Source organism: Cimex lectularius, unplaced genomic scaffold, assembly GCF_000648675.2.
Source record: "Cimex lectularius strain Harlan isolate CLEC.00 unplaced genomic scaffold, Clec_2.1 scaffold277, whole genome shotgun sequence".
Taxonomy (NCBI): Eukaryota; Metazoa; Arthropoda; class Insecta; order Hemiptera; family Cimicidae; genus Cimex; species Cimex lectularius.
Window position 1 is genome coordinate 81,026 of NW_019394221.1, and position 17,695 is coordinate 98,720.

Sequence of the window (17,695 nt, forward strand, 5' to 3'; positions counted from 1 at the left end):
TTGGATTTTTGATTTGTAAAAAGACGTAGAAATTGAGAGAGAAATAAAGAAAAGATAGCATCAGAAAGCGATAAATAGCAAAAAAGGAGAAATAAATGTTACATACAGAGTCAGACACCTAGAGATGTTGAAGACAAAAAATATTAGCCGATTCGTTGTAATGGAAGGATGATGTTTTATGATTGTTTGGTTTCAAATTTCACTATGTTGTAAAATTATATTATTTGTATAGGTTTTATTTAAAAAAAAGTAATGGTTGGAATTTATTGATTTAATGCACTGTGGTTGGGTATAACAATTTTTGCCGCCTCACCGACGCCAGTCGTTCGAGGGCAGTTAAAATCCCCTAAACAGTAATTTAACATTTAACTTGCCACACGATTTACGTTCTAATATATATTCGAAGTGAAAACTATGTTCATTAGAAATCACAAAAGGGAGTTCTTAACTCGAAAAGCATTCGAGTTGTTAAACGCGGCCCGCTTAACCAATTTGTCTCCTAATCCCAAACAGCCGGCTTTAATTGTACCCCGTTATAAATATAGAGTTTCAGGGGACTGAATGGCGGATTAATTGTACATAATGTAATTACAAAGACCTCTTTGTATTCGAATAGGGGTTGTCTGGGGTTACCTTGGAGACGAGATGACTGAAGAGCTAACTTTGTATGCAGAAAGTTTGTATCTACCTTTGAGGGTCGATAAAGACTGTTATATCAGAGGATTGACACGTGTCAACCCCATCAGACAGTTTCAGTCTGGAAAAGATACGTTAAAACTTAACAAATCGTTTTATGGGAAAGATTTTGATGTTTGAACCTCTTCTTTCAATCTATTCAAAATCTGTTGAAAACTTTGAATTTATCATCCGGGGGTTGATCGAGAAAGAGAGACTTCTAATTAGATTGCGTTAATAATTTAAATTAAGACTTCCAAAGCTACGTAACTTAGGGATCATTTGGGGTACAGTTCGCTAAGGGGTTTAACAAACAAGAGGGTCAACTTCTCCAACCCTCTGAAATCCAGACCGAAGCTACAACAGGCCCACAAATTTCTTTCCAACGCTGACCCACGGTAAAAAGTTTTCCTCCTGTAGAGAAAACACATAAATAATATTCAGATAAATAACAACACTTGTACAACTTGTATTTGTAACGTAGTCTTACAAGAAAAGAACAGGTTTTTTGATATACTGCACCTTTACAACAAAGTATCACATCGATAAAAATGAAAAGAACTTTATCGGTACAGCGTTAGATATTATTTTTTTATCTTTTTAGAACTTAAAACCAACACACAGTTAATAAAAATGAAAAAGCTGTAATACTTAAATTGAGAAGTTGTTAAACCTGATGACATCATAGCCTAGATCGGTGGTTGGGTGGACGAGGACATTACCGCTGAAATTGGCCAGGATCCTCAGTACTGCCCCCAGGCTACCGTGTTTAGGCACTTCTGGAGCAATAAAACGACCCCCCCCCCCATTGCTGCCCAAGAAGAATTTTGTTCTATCCAGACTTACGAAGAGACAAGTTTTGGAGGAACTTCAGGCAGGTAAGGTTCTGGCAAGAATCTTGCAACGCCATGAACCAAAAAGAATCTCAGTTAATGTCTTATATATCTGGTATACAGATGCATCCAAAACCGGGTATGGTTCAGGAGTTGTACCTATGGAAATAAATCAAAGACTAGAATTCCTATAAGCCTTGAGCAATATGCATTTTTTTCAGCACTGGCTATCGAACACTGTCAAAAAGATCAAAAGGCAGGGTTACCAACAAAAGAATAGCCATCTATTCCCGTCAATGAAACTTTTAATAACCTGACAGTTTTTTATTTATTTTTAAGAAAGCAGAAGAAAAAAATAATAATTTTCTTTGAATAAACTTGCTACTTTAGACGGATGATTGGGCTTCGATTTGAACCAGTTGTAACAGAAGGCTGTGGAAAGTTACTGACATGGCGCGCCTTTACTATTTGAGTTTTGTGAGAAACGTAGTTCTACGTTGCTTTGCTGGTCGTCGGATTTGTCACGTTAGTAACAAAAACTTACTAAAGTAACATATAATCTGCTCAAAAATGAATATGGATATTGCCAATTTTGTAGTATTTACTTTCCCTGGCATTTTTATTACAAATTGTATTAAAATTTATTAGCAATTATTATGTTTTTACTGAAGGAAAATTTAATTAAGGGATTTTGGAAAATAACAAAATAAATCATTTTAATTCCATAATTTTGTTTGTAGGACACAATAATTTGTTTAAACAATTAATACCGTGTATAATTTCCTATATTAGCTAAAATCCTCTGTGCACCTGTTCGGCATACTGTTAATAAGGTTGCCACTAATTTCATAAGGAATTTCACTCCATAGATGTTGCAAGACTGCATTCAGTTGTTGCAGGTCAACTGGCTGCGGATAGTGATCGAAAAATCTTCTCTGCAACGCATCCCACATGTGCTCAATGGGATTGATGTCTGGAAAAAATGGGAGAAAGGGCAGATGGAAAATGCCCCGCTTTTCAAAACATTGATGAACACCTGTGCCTCTATGAGGTCTGGCATTGTCATCCAGAAATGGAAAATCCCTGCCAACGAGAGCCCTGGTTTGAGGGTTGTATTCATCGTTAATTTCTTGAACATAACGGTCTGCGGTGAGGTTCCCTTCAACAATATGTAGTCCAGTTCGTCCTCCAGGGTCCCAGCCCAGACCATTACACCGCCTTCTCCAAACTGCACTGAAGGTAGCAAAACCTTGGGCATGTACACCCCTTGTTCTCGGTAGACTCTTCGGCGCCTGTTATCGCCATACAGACAAAAACGCGACCCATCAGTAAACATAACAACATTGCAATTGGTGTTCTCTTCTAAGCTGTTCTCCTAAGTTCCTGGTGGCGGTGGTGACGAAGACTATCGCCTAGGGGAGTAAGCTAAAAGGAACATCACAGTGCTCAACTATCTTAAGAGAAGTGCAGTGTGTAGGATATTTTTACTTTTTTTAAATTTAATAGTGGCCTTCTCTTTTGTCAAGTTTTTTATTTTTTTCTAAGAGCATGTTTGTACTTTCATCCATCGTTCGGGTGCATGTATGCAATGGTGGCAATCACAGTGCTACTGTCATTGCTGGAATTGGGAAGTATTCATCGCCCTTTAAAGTAAAGCCTTACCAATCTTTGTATTTTTTTAAATTCCTTATTGTTATATTCATCCTAATTAAAAACTTTTTTGAACCTATGATAGGGATAAAAGAAACGACCACAAGGCCTACTGCACCTCGGCCTGAGTAGATCTATTGTGCTTCCCTGTTATTTATAACTCACTGGCCAGCTTCAGGTTATTAACCAGCCTCCACAGCTTTGCCAGCGGTTCCTGGGTGTAGGATCTTGCTTGTGGTTTTTCTTGTCCTAGTTGCAAGAACCTGCAACTACATAGACCTTCACAGAAACATAAAATATGTTCTGCGGTCTCCTCCTCTTCCTGGCAGTATCTGCACAGTGTTTCTTCTGTCTGTAGTCCTATCCGGTGCATATGCTTTCTTAAATGGCAGTGCCCTGTCTGGAGTCCAACCAGAATCCTGGTTCGGTTGCGGTTGCCTTCCAGTAATTTTTTGTATGTTTTGCGGATGGTCTTTTTATGAATCTCTTCGCTGTGGTATTGTTCAGGTTTTGGACTCATTAAGGATTGATTTTAAGATGTATCCTCTTTTGTGCCAGGCTGCTATGCCGCAGTAGGTTCTAGGTCCAGAGAGTCCATGTCCCTTTTTGGCCAACATGACAACCTTTTCGTTGCCTCTATGCCCCTAATGTCCAGAGACCCATGCCAGGGTCAGGTCATTAGTGTCGCTGACTTCCGTCAGTTCCGGCAGTTCCAAACACTCTTTGCCTTGAGGCTAAGGCCCTGACTGCTGCCTGGCTGTCAGAGAAAATGGCTATCTTCCGGGAATGTATTTCTAGCCTTTTTATTTCACTGACACATTATTCAATCGCGATGATTTCAGACTGGAAAACTGTAACATACTTACCTAGGTTTGAACCTGTGATTGTAAATATACGAAAAATCTACTGTCGTTTTTTCTTAACGTAAGAGATTGTCACAAAAAAATGGCGTCAGTCGAATACATACAATGAAAATTGTCATATCAATAAATAATACGTTTTGTGAAAGAGCACTCCATGTTTATTATTGTTCAAAAAGACTGAACAACAAAAGATTATTATTGTTGTTGAACAAAGATGTTTGCTTGTTATTAACAAAATATGAAATCTACAATGGAAATGTTGTATCAAAGTGAATATCCGTCTTATCACATGGAAATATCATTATCGACGCATAGCAAACCGCGAACAAAAATAGAACACACGAAGGACGATGGATGGTCGAATCGGTTTTTTAGGGTTGAAAGCTATTGAATAACTGTCTCTCCAAGGTTTTCCCTTCGTTAATCAGATAAAGGCGAAGCCCCGGCTAATGGTAAAGTATTTAATCGCGACTTCCAAGTTACGAGCGTGGACTTTATTGAAAACTGGATTGCAAGAGGAGCAGTGCATAAAACGACTGGACCTGCGGGGATGCTGGATCAATAAGGTGTCCCCTCCCAACCCCCCAGACGTTCACATGTCACTCCCGATACAAACATTCCCTGTGTAAAAGTACGATCTATCAATTCTTTCTTTTTAATATTACCCATTGAAAGACAGATTTTATATTAACGCGAATGCGACGATATGTGAATAAACGTTGAAGAATGTGCAACTCTTGTGATTAAACATTTTAATCTAGGATGTAAAAGCTCACTACTCATCAGTTTCTGACAGTAAGCCAATATTAAAACAAGTAAGTTCACTAGATGAATTGTATAAATTCACAGCATTAATAAAGTAAATGTGATACAAAAATAAACTCGTGTTTAGACAAGGAATAAACATGTAAGATTTGTTAATAGTAACTGTTGCTTCAAACTATCTAAATTTAAGCTCAAATTAACACCCTATAACACAATGGCATGCATTAATTATTGCAAAAAAACATATAACATCTCATGCATTGATATTTAATTTATTTAAATATCAAAATATAATGACAGTAAAAATTATTATTAACTTTCTCTCTACATTTATAAATTCACATTTTACCAATAATGCCATTATAAAATCACTTTAATTTTTTATGTGATATAATTAATATCAGACCTGAATATTATAATTTTTTATTAAAAATCATCAAAGAAAGCACTCATGACCAGAAATATCCGTACATTTGTGATATAAAACAGTTGTTTGATTTTGTTCACTGTACAATTAATTTTTAATTTTGTATTGAGAACAAATGTACATACTTGTTAAACATGTAAATTAATAGTAATAGTTTCGAATTTCTGATAAAGAGGATAGATTCTACGAAAGATCAGCAAAGTGATGTTTTAACCGGATTTTAGATTTTCACCTACTGGTTGAGGTCTGAGTTGCGAGTTGGAGTTTTGATGTATTTGACTATTTCAATTAGTCAAAAGAAACCTAGACTTCAAAGAAAACTAGACCCCAGATACCTATCACTTCAGAAATTGTACCCAATATGTACGAAACCTTTTTAAAACCAGTGAAATATCTAAAATACCAAAATACCTCAAAAAAGTAAATGTTTCAACCAGGTTTTAAATTTTCATAGACCAATCGAGGTGTGAGTTGTAAGTTAGAGTTGTGATGTATTCGAATATTTCAAGTAGATCTAATATATCTATCGCTACAGAAATTGTACCAAATATGTAAAAAAAAACTTGTTGAAACTAGTTCAACATCTAAATTACCAAAAAAGATCGTGTTAACTGGTTTTTAGATTTTCACCAACCGGTTGAGGTGTAAGTTGCAAATTAGTGTTTGATGTATTCAAATATTTCAAGTAGATCTAAGATATCTATCGCTACAGAAATTGTACCAAATATGTAAAAAAACTTGTTGAAACTAGTTAAACATGTAAATTACCAAAAAAGATCGTGTTAACTGGTTTTTAGATTTTCACCAACCGGTTGAGGTGTGAGTTGCAAGTTAGTGTTTGATGTATTTGAATATTTCAAATAGATCTAAGATATCTATCGCTACAGATATTGTACCAAATATGTAAAAAAAACTTGTTGAAACTAGTTAAACATCTAAATTACCAAAAAAGATTGTTTTAACCAGTTTTTATTTTTACCAATTGGTTGAGGTGTGAGTTGCAAAATAGAGTTATGATGTATTTGACTATTCCAACTAGATCTCAGATACCTAACACTTCAGAAATTGTACCCAATATGTAAAAAAAAACTTTTAGAAACTAGTGAAACATCTAAAATACTTCAAAAAAGTAAATGTTTCAACTGGTTTTTAAATTTTCACCAACCGGTTGAGGTGTGTGTTACAAGTTAGTTTTCATGTATTTCAACTAATATAAATATATCCTTAAGGTCTTTTGATCTCATATCTTATGTAAAAAAGAACTTTTGGAAACTCGTAAAACATCTAACATACTAAAAAAGTTCGTTTTAACCTGTTTTTTGATTTTCACCTACTGGTTGAGGTTTGTGTGTTCCAAGTTAGATTTTTCATGTATTCGGCTAATTCAACTAGATCTCAGACACCTATTCCTTCAGAAATTGTATCAAATATGTAAACAAACAAGCTAGTGGAACATCTAAAATACCAAAAAAGTTCTAAAAAGGGTTTACTTTCGACTTGGCTTAATCAATGAGTTTTAATATAGAATTTATTGTTATGATTACAATTAAAACAATCATTATGTTAATGGGCCTTTCTTTTGTTGCTCTCTCAACCATGACTTTTCGGCAAAACGGACAACTTCATTCACTTTGGCTTTAATTATAAAATAATAATAGTTTTGTTCAAAATCCAAAAGGTTGTGAGTTTTATATATTATTTATATTTGTTTCTCTTCATTTCCTATTAAAAAACTACAGAAAATATGTTCTTAAGGTCTTTCGATAATTACATTTTTTTTAAAGGTTTGCATACTTTTACGAACGTTGAAAGTTATATAATTGTCACTCATATCAACAATATTACAATTTATATCAAAATGCTGCATAAATATATTCAAATAATGAATAAAACAAATTTGACTTTAAGCCAAAAACATGTACTTTATTTAGGCATCGCTGAATTTATCTAAACAATTTATTTCATCTTAGTCAACTGTTGATTGAAGGTATAATTATTAAAATTGATGGTGGTCAGTGAACACATTTTGAACTGGCACTGAGTCACTTATTGGGTCTGTATACACTCACTGAAGGTGGCACAATGCCAAAATGTGTTTGATTGATGTGAGTGCAGCTGGATTCAGTGTGACCCAGATAAACCAGATAAATCCAACTTTTAGCAATAATAATCAAAAATTGAACTTCTTTAGTTAAGAAAATCACTTTATTGTTATATCCAATATAATTAATACCAGTATTGAATATTATAATTTTATTTTCAAATCATGGATAAGGCAAATCTGAAAGAAAACACTCAGTTCACAGTTGAGTGAAAAGTGATAGATGATGTGATATGTGATAGATTTTTTTTTAATTGTCAATTTATTTTTACCCCTTCATTCCAGAAAATATTTATGTTGGTCTGTGGACAGATGAGCCTGTAATTTTACCCTCACCAATCATTTTTGTTTTCCTATCCTTGCTGGGTAGGTCTGTTGAGCATACCAACATATTCAGTGTTGGGTCTGGATGATTTTTATAAAGTCCTCGAGCTTCATCTTCTCTAACAGACCGACTTAACGAGGATAGACAGGCCAAATTTATAATTTACATTTTAGACAAATGTTGATGACAACATAATTATTAAACCTTTTATGTTTAGAGATCATAATTGACCGTATTAATTATTTCAATTAATTATTCTTTTTATCTAAGGTCTTGGTTGAGATGAAAAAGCTAGTGTCAAGCGCAGGATTCGAACCCATAACCTTCGGCTTGAAAAATAGCAAAAAGAGGGAAAATTCAAAGGAGGGTTGAGATCAGGAATTGGTGTCCGAGTGGAATGAAGTCACAATAGCTCAAGTGGTTAGAGCATTATTCGGCCGAAGGTCGTGGGTTCGATCTCATTCGTGACACAAGCTATTTCATCCCAACCAAGACCTTAGATAAAAAGAACAATTAATTGAAATAATTATTAAAGTTGATAATTTTTATCTGCGAGTCAGTGAACATGTGTTGAACTAGCACTTGGTCACTTACTGGGTCTGTCTACACTCCTCACTGAAGGTGGCCAGACAATCAAACACAATTGAATGAAATGAAACCTGCGAGTGTAGATAGACCCAATGCCAGATATAATTATTATTTATATTTTGACAAAATTGATGCAGCAAATGTTTTCAGGCATTGTTTATTCTTTAAAGATCCACTTGAATTTATTATAGGAGACGGTGTAAAATGAAAGGTAGCAGGTGGAGAGGTATAGTCTACTGTTTTCTATGGTATTTCAGCATACTGAGCGGCTTTCTCATACTATGCTGTCCTCTGCTGCCATTAATGTTTTTCAATCAAAAAGCATACCGGCAAGCCATGGAGTTGATATTTGCAACATGGGAACTCTACCCTGTGGTATGTATGATTCAATTATATTTTTGTTTTGCCTATTTAAAAAACATTTCAGGCGTTGATGGAAATATTGTTTGGAACGGAATTCGTTATAAATGGGGATGCTATTCTTCCTTGGGATAGATCTGTACTGGTCATGAATCACAGGACAAGGTTAGATTGGAACTTTCTCTGGGCGGCTTTACACTACGGAACAGTGATTCCAGCTCACAGGCTCAAATTTGTTTTAAAATCGCCTATAAGACATGCTCCAGGCCCAGGTAAATTGTATTTATCTTATGTTTGTATATGTAAATAAATAATAATTCTAGGCTGGGTCATGCAAATGGCTGGTTTTTTCTTCATCCACCGAAAATGGGAAACAGACCAGAAATTATTATCGAGTATGATAGAGTACCTGCAAGAATTAGAACATACCTATCAGGTTAGTTGGAATCAGATAATTTTATTTATTTTGCATTCCAATCTTTGTTTTATTTAAACATTTCAGATTTTAATATTTCCCGAAGGGACAAATCTGACGGAAAACAGCACACAACGGAGTAACGAATATGCTGATAAATACCATTTGCCACACTATAAGCAAGTGTTACATCCTAAAACGACAGGATTTACATATCTTGTGCAAAAAATGAGTTCAGGTACATAAAGCTTCAAGAAACTAACAAAGAGAAGAATTAATTAATTTTTTTCAGTTAATCAGTTGGATGCTGTTTATGATTTGAGTGTTGCATACCCAGGAACTCTACCTGAGACAGAATTTGATGTCCTTAGAGGATATTTTCCAGAGCAAGTTCACTTTAATATCAGAAGGTTTGTGATATTTTTAATTGAAAAATAATAATTCCGTGAATTATAATTTTTTACTTCTCGACGCAATTGTAATCTTCTTAAAAACTAATAGATAATATGGGTACATACTTATGGATTTTTTAACTTAATGGGAAACTATATATGTAGCAACAACAGAACATATCTTATGTAGTGACAATGAAATGATATGATACCTAGGAATACCTTTCTACTATATACATAGATACAATACCCCTGAGAAGAATACTGCACTTCATTAAAAAAAATTAAAATCTTCCAACAAATACATTAACAGAGATCAGACACAACAGAAAAATGTTTATGATATACTAAAATGGGAAATGACTTTAAATGGGAAAATGTATATCTTGGAAGAATGCTTATTAAAAAAATATCTGGCTAAGCAAGGATTTTTGAAAAACAACTGCTGTAGTTGATTTAAATATATTTTTAAATAATAAATAATTATAAATTATTACATATTTGGCTGTGTCTATCAGTATTCTTTATTACAATTATCAAGTATGGGTAGGTAAAGAGTATGAAGATATTAAGTGAGAACTTTGGTCCTTTGAGCATTTTATTTCTTATATGCTGAAACAAGATGCAGAATTTTTTTTTTCTTAAAAAGCTATGCTCGTCTTCTTTCAAATATTTGATGTCAAAATCCTTTTAGCTATTTTTGAATTGTAGCTGTTTCTATCACATTTCCAATAATGACTTCTCAAAAATCGGAAAAATTCTAGGGACTCAAAAAATGGATAATTATAAATTCAAACAAAAATTTATATTCAGGGGTATCTAAAAGTGCTAAAACAACATTTCATATTAGTTTCACGAAGAAATGTATGACCTAGTTTACTTGAAAAATATTTGGCTTTTAGATTGTTTTAGTTTTTGATAAACATTGAGAGCTTTTACAATGTTTTATTGCAATCTACGTAAAAATAAAATGCTGTAAAATGATACATATTCACACAATTGATTTGAGTAAGTAGAACAGCAAAATAAAAATATTAAAAAACAAAACATTTCAAGTTTCAAAAAAAAAAATTGATGAAACCAGGGCCAAGACAATAAATGGCGGATAAGTGTCTGATATGTTGGAGTGTATAATCATAAAATAAAGGTTGATCCAAATCCCTGTCCCACCCATTGTAATATGCCTTCCTCCAGGATGTCCCTGAATCTCTTTTTCACTTTTGTAAAACATGCCTCCTCCATCCTGGATGTCCCAGCCTTCTGCGCTTTATTACAACCACTAAAACAGGCTCTTTATAAACCTCTTTCTTTTCTGCATTCATTATTTTCTATTTTATTTTTTCTATTTCTATTTATTGTTATTATTACTTTTTTTAAAGAGGATATTTCAACTACAAGGTTATATGAATGCTCGCAGTGCCGATACTTTTGAAAAAAAAAAGCCCATTCGTAAGTATGTCAAGTTTGAATGCAGGGCTAATGGATTTTTGAGCACCGTGTCAACGCCTAAACCGTTGCCACCACCGACACCCCCTTAATACTTTTTATCACACTTTAAAATACCCAAAATAAAAGATATGCCAAAAAAAACCAGTAATATTGTTGTTATTAATCATCCTAGTCTGCTTTCCTCACTGGATCGGTCTGTCATATGCATTTCTTCAGAGTTGGGCCTGGTGATTTTTGTGGAGCCATTGGGCCAACTATTCTAGCATACAAACCTATCAAAGATATGTAAACTAGGATGACCAGAACCAACCAAATTTTGTATCATCACAGAGAAATCTTACAATTTAAAAATAATACCTATTTTTTAAAGCAGAAACCATTTGTTTAATAGTAATTTACCATTTTAAATTACAAATTAAATAGATTTGATATTTTATAACCAATCATAAACTCTTTGAAATGTAAAATAACAGAAATTGCATTTTTACTCAATTGCAAGCTGTGATTCCTCTTCTTGTATTTAAGATATATTGAATTTTATCTAGCATGATGTGGTATTCATAAAGTCCTGAGGAATAATATTAAATCAATTAAATGCCAGCTATCCCCAGCAACAACTGGAAGCACTTTGAAATAATGTTTGCCAATCCTTGCAGTACGAGGCCTTACATTTTGGTATGTAAGATTAAAATATTCTCCAATAAGTGGTTCAAATGGAAAAACATCTACCCCCAGTATATCTCACAACTGTTAGAGTTAGTGCGAGCTTGTGTACAAATCACCATGGTTCTAAAACTTCTCAACAGAAAAAATTCCAAAATCTCCAGGACAATAGTTTCCTGAAAGCTATATACTCATCAGGAGGCATTTGAGCACATTCTCAGACAAATTAATGTGTTTTCTTGCATTTTTAGCATAAGTAAGACTCCCAGTTCATGTCAAACAGAACGATGAACAAACAAGAAAAAAATCAGGAAGGATCTTTTCATCAAAACAAATTCAAAAGAGATTAGTAATTTTAAGAGTTTTAAAATAATCCTATTGTAAAACTGCGGTTTATTTGGGATTATGTCTCCACTTCTTTAAAACAGTATTTTCTAAGTGGATTAAACAAAGCAGAGTAAATAATAAAAGATGTCCTCTTTTTATTCCTCTCAGTAGATTATCTTAATGTAAATTTTAAATAAACATTTATTATTATTAATAGTAAATATAAAATGTGTAATAATACAATTATATTAATGTATTTTCCTGAAAAATATTATAGCAATTCTTTCATACATGAGAGTGTTGTGGACAAAACTTGGAGCCACCGCACTAAAATATAAATTCATCCATTTATTTATATTGGCAAACATTGAATTTTAGCGTGGCAATTTATGTTGTTTTATGTGTCTAACTTCTTATGCTTTAAGACTACTGCTCTTATTATTGCTTTAATATTTTTAATAATATATATACTTTATACTTGTTTTACCTTTATTTTCAGGTATCCAATTGACCAACTGCCTGTAGACGATGAAGAACTAAAACACTGGTTAAGCAACATTTGGAAAGACAAAGAGGACACCCTGATACAATTTTACGAGTCTGGGAAATTCGATTCCTACCGTAAAATCAATTTGTGGCCGAGGCCTTTGAGCAATTCGCTCCATCTGTCCGTATTCTTTTGGTCGGCAATTATATTCGGCACGTTTTCCGCATTCCTTCTGTCGACTTGGTTTCAAATATATACTGTCGGCGTATGTTGTTTGTTCATATTATTGTCGTTTCTGGGCGAAGGTATGTACCACATTGAAATCGCCTGGTTCAAACTGAAGCATTTTCAATATGTTAGAAACAAAACCAAATAGGCGATTTTCAAAATTCATTTCAGATGACAATCATAAACGTAACTTAAAATTGGTCATTGAAAAGTTTGGACCAAAAGTTTAATTATTTTCTGTTCAAACGGTCTCATACTGAAAAAACAAACTAGTGCCAATTAAAACTAGTAGTAGCATAGTATAGTAAAAATGTGAAATGTTAGTGAGAATTAAAGTTGTTACCTGTGATTTTTATTAGGATGATTGTGTAGTTATGGATTAATTTCAATGCTCCAACCAATAGAACAACCCAAAATAGAAGTTCTTACAAAATAAATTATAAATAGCTAAAAAACGTTTCAAATTAATTAAAATAACAGAATTAACATTGAATAAAATTCTTGGTTCTTATAAAATATTATCTTCTTTCTTTATAGGGAAAAAATTTAATTATTTTACAGTAAATTACTCTTAAACTGGACGTCTTAAAACAAATAATAAGAAAAAATGTGTTAAATTTAATATTTATTTTTAAAAAACTTAATCATAAAGCAATTGTATAATGAAAATGTTTTTAATGGTTGGGGTTGATCCATGAGTACTGAAAATCGATGTTTTACCTGTTCTCAAAGTGTTAAAATACTCGATGTGATTTCATATGTGATGAGTTAAAAAAAAATCTTATAAATAATTATTTTTTTTAGTTATGACTTAGATAAATGTGTAACGTTTGATCTTAATTCTTCCGTAGGAGGGGTTGTTAATATTAAGTATGTTTATAGTTGATATATTTAAAAAAAAATGTTTAAACATACTTTTAATTAAACTTCATAACAACGAGAGAAATAAAAGTAAGTTTCTAAAAAAATATAAGAACAAATAAAGTAAATATAAACGTTTTAAGTGTATAAAGGCAACACCAAATAAATCATTTGCCACACAATGTTTAGCATTCAGTGTTAATCGTGAATTATTGCGATTAATCCCATTAAAAATATAATAGAAATTATTCCAATCCCCGGTGTACTAAATGAATTAATCGTTAGTTGTAAGGATTGTGAGTCCAAAGTGGGTAGTTTTTGTGAACTGTTAGTGTCTTTGTTGAAATTATATAGGGTGTGAAGAATTAAAAACAAACTTACATTTACTATTTAAGTAGTATTCATTTCAACTTAAAAAGGAAAACGAAAGAAGGAAAAAAACAGTTTCTTAATATCTTTTTACAAATATTTTTGTAACCGTATTTTTCAAATTGTAAGAAGCTCATTTTTTCTGCTTGCCTTCATACAATGTGCATTTGTGAGCATTTAAGAGAACGGAAAGGGATTATTAAAATATACTTCGTAAACATATCATCGAACAAACTATATTTTTGAGAAAAAAAAAAAACAGGAAGGAATCATGTAATAGGGAAACGGGTCCATTTATAAACATTTTGTAAAAAAAATTAGAAATGCAAGGTTTAAGTGACATATTTCTAGTTGAAAACTTTTTTATAATATTAGTGATTTAACATTAAAGCTCATACTATCATGAAGATTAGAAAAAAAGCTATCTTTATAATGCTGAAAAACTGAAGAAATGAAAAAAGGGGGAGTCGGCGGCCACAACAGTTAGATCGTTGACACAGCAACTGTAAAGATCCCAAGTTCAAATCTCAAAAATTCAAACCCAGGATACTTACAAATAGGATATTTTGGGGTTGATTTGACCTATACTGTTGCAAACCCATTTAAAAAATAATAATAAAATAAAAAAGAATTATATTAACTTTATTATTATAGTATAATATCATGCTATGTCAATAAAGTTAATAACTTAAATGTGTGGTGTTTAGTGACTGTTAGTTAATGATTATTTGGAAATCGTGAAATTTGATTTAATCTAAAATTGTTAGCATTGTATAAATTCTTTTTCTCTTTTTTCACATCCTACATGTAATTGTAAAGTTTAAACAATGTTTATAAATCCCAGGACCTGAAGATGATCTCAATAAAGATCGAAACGTTGGCACGATAAAGAAAATGTTTTTCTAAAACCTATGTCACACCAGACCGCATTTCACTATTTCCAAATGATCGTTAATAACTGATTGGAATTTGATAGTACAACTGATTATACAGAGTAAATCGGTTTTTGATGCACCTAGGAAAAAAGTTGTATTCCAATTTGGCTCAACTGTGCTTTCCTTGTTTTATTAGTTTTTTTTTTTTTTTTTTTTTTTTTTTTTTTTTTTTTTTTTTTTTTTTTTTTTTTTTTTTTTTGTTAATAAGCATTTAGACAGTGCAGTGTACAGCAGCATACAGGGCCCCATTGGAGCCAAGCCCTCACAAGCCACAGCCACTCCAAGCTCACCGATAGTTTCCTCCTCAGAAAAATTGTTAACCTTAGGTCCAATCTGTATAGGTGTCAATGTTGTCGTGAGCTCAACCCCTCCTCAATAAATCTCTAATAATGTATCAAATAATTAGTCATGAGAGATTCGTTCCATCCTTTGCTTGTTTAAAAGTAGGGGTGAATCAGTTTTTGATGCACCACAGGGAAAACCAATCTGCTGGTTGTATATACGGTTGTATATGAAAATAAATTAAGTAAAAAAATCTCAAACCAATCTCCCTCCCTTTGTTGAAACTGTGTAACACTGTTGTATTTAAATTTAAATTGTGTTTGTGTAATTTAGATGGTCTTTAAATTCAGAAAATTGTTCAATTTAGGCAAGTGTTCTTCAACTCCTGTTTTAATTTCTCTGCCACTTTGTCCTATATATTTGGTATTGTAATCATTACAATTACAGTTTGCAAACCCCACTTTTAGTTGTCAACTTTATCTTTAGGTTTTGAGAGGATGTTTCTAAGTGAAAACGCACCTCTAAAAGCTACTCTGAAACTTTCTCGTTTAAGAATTTTACCTACTTTGTCTGATAGTTCCTCAATGTAAGGCAAGCAACAAATACCTAATGATTCATTTTTTTGGGGTAGGTGAGTTATTTTTGCTTCATTTAATGTTAATTTTTTTAAAAATTATTTTTACTAGCGACCTATTGATAAATATTTCTTGATACCTATTATTTTTAGCCAAGGTTTTAATTGTTTGTATTTTTTAATAATTATCAGGTGTTAATGGGAGTTATGTTCTATGAGCCAAAGGAATCCAGCAGCTTTTTGGGTCCACTGATGAAAATAATCTACTGGATCATGGTTTCTATAGTTATGAGTTTTCTACGTCTATTTATGCCAACATCATTTATGCACACTTTTCCAATAACGTGTTCATTATAATAATGACTTAATAAATCAACAATCGAGTTAATGAAGCTTTTTTTCAAAATTTTATTTTTGGTATGATTTAAAAAGATAAATCAACAAAATATTGCTTTTTTGCATATTTTAATAAACATCATTATTGTGGTACTAGTGTTACAAAACCCTTAGACTTTACTTTCATAGAAATTGGCGTAAATTAATTTTTTGACTGATAATTTTGATGACCTGACAACCTGACTGACATTCCTTGTTCAAGGTCTAATATAATTTTTCTCAAAAGCTAGTGAATTCATTTTCATAGTTGATAATTCATTTTTTTTAAATTGTCAAGTGGTTTTATAGCTGTATCCAACATTAAAATTGGAGACTATTATTTCCAATTTAAAAAAAAAACATTAATTTCTGACAAACAATTTTGATATTTTGTGTATTTTCTTATAGAAATATTTTACATATTTTAATGGTAAATACGTCCTTAAAAAGCTACATTCAACTTCTTTCAAATGGTCTGTTTGACATCAAAATCCTTTTAGGCATTTTTTGAATTATAGTAGTGTTTCAATCAGATATTCCAGTAACGACTCGTCAAAAATCGGAAAAATTTTAGGAGCCAAAAAATAGATAAATTTAAATTCAATCAAAAATTTATATTTAGGGATATTTTATCTAGAAGTGCTAAAACAAAATTTTGGATTAGTTTCACAAAAAAAAAAATTATGTCCTAGTTTAATTGAAAAATGTTTGATTTTAGAAATTTTTTGTTTATTGATCAACTTTGATAGCTTTCACTATATTTTTATTGCAAATAAGAAATGCCGTAAGAAAAACGGCGAAATCAATTCACAAATGGCGGACACCTGTTCGATATTTTGGGGTGCAGAATCACTAAAAAAAGTTTGGTCCATATCCGTTTCCCCCCAATCTGGTCTTTTTTTTAACATTACTCTTCCATCCTGGTAGGTGTCCCAGTCTTCTGTATTTTATTACAGCCACTAAATCAGGTGTTTTATAAAGCTCCATCCATTTTGCATTCATTCTTGTTCTCCATTAATTTTATATTTTAACCAGGCTAAAGATTTTTTTTGTAATTTTTCCCCAGGCATTGATACACAATTTGTCCTTTTTTTAGTTATAATAACCTGCAGTCAATCTAGAACCAATCTTCTGCAAGATTTTATTCAGGTCTCTGTTAGCTGTTACTAAATAATTAAAATTTTCTTTTGGTGAAAAGCTATATTCTATCTCTAATATATTATTCTGGGTCTGCATGTCAGGCCAAGTCATACTCCATTTTTGCTTTATTAACTTGAAAACTTAACTGTCTGTTCCCTCATACAATTCCTGAAAAGCCTTAACCAATGCATGCACTTGGATCAGTCTATTGAAAATACTTTTTTCAGGATTAACTCTGATTTTCCATACTGCCATTTCTAGCGATATATTATAAAGAATTAAGAACATGGGAGTTCAAAATTCACTCCACTTCAGTGCTGTTTATTAAATTTTATTTTGTACAATGCAATTTTGGTCACTAACTTTATTTTCATTATTTAAAAAAATTCTGTGATCAATTTTGGACTGAACTAATATTTCCCTATGAGTATCAAAATCCAAACCTCTGTTTTAACGTAAGAAATTTCCAGGTGTCAAAACTTAAACAACTAACAATTTTTCCTTATGGTAGAAAACCCCCTATATAGTAATATATTAGAGTGATTGTTGGATTTCTCTGTTTGGCCTGCAGGCTTACAAACCAGTAATTTATTCAAAATCAATATGTCAAT

At 32.2% G+C, this 17,695-nt stretch overlaps 1 protein-coding gene across 5 annotated transcripts; it reads left to right on the forward strand.

Moving 5' to 3' along the window:
- The first annotated feature begins 4,353 nt into the window (after positions 1-4,353).
- Positions 4,354-13,009, forward strand: LOC106666784 (lysocardiolipin acyltransferase 1-like). Of its 5 annotated transcripts, none has more exons than XM_014394243.2 (7): positions 4,354-4,836; positions 8,419-8,602; positions 8,655-8,859; positions 8,911-9,023; positions 9,090-9,240; positions 9,295-9,412; positions 12,333-13,009. In XM_014394243.2, the coding sequence occupies exons 2-7, from the start codon at positions 8,432-8,434 to the stop codon at positions 12,694-12,696; spliced, it is 1,122 nt and encodes a 373-aa protein (XP_014249729.1). In that variant the 5' UTR covers positions 4,354-4,836; positions 8,419-8,431; the 3' UTR covers positions 12,697-13,009. The 5 variants fall into 5 exon arrangements, with proteins under 5 accessions (XP_014249729.1, XP_014249746.1, XP_014249720.1 ...); XM_014394260.2 differs by having other exon boundaries at positions 4,354-4,652; XM_014394234.2 differs by lacking the exon at positions 4,354-4,836 and adding an exon at positions 4,848-4,928.
- Positions 13,010-17,695: the final 4,686 nt, after the last annotated feature.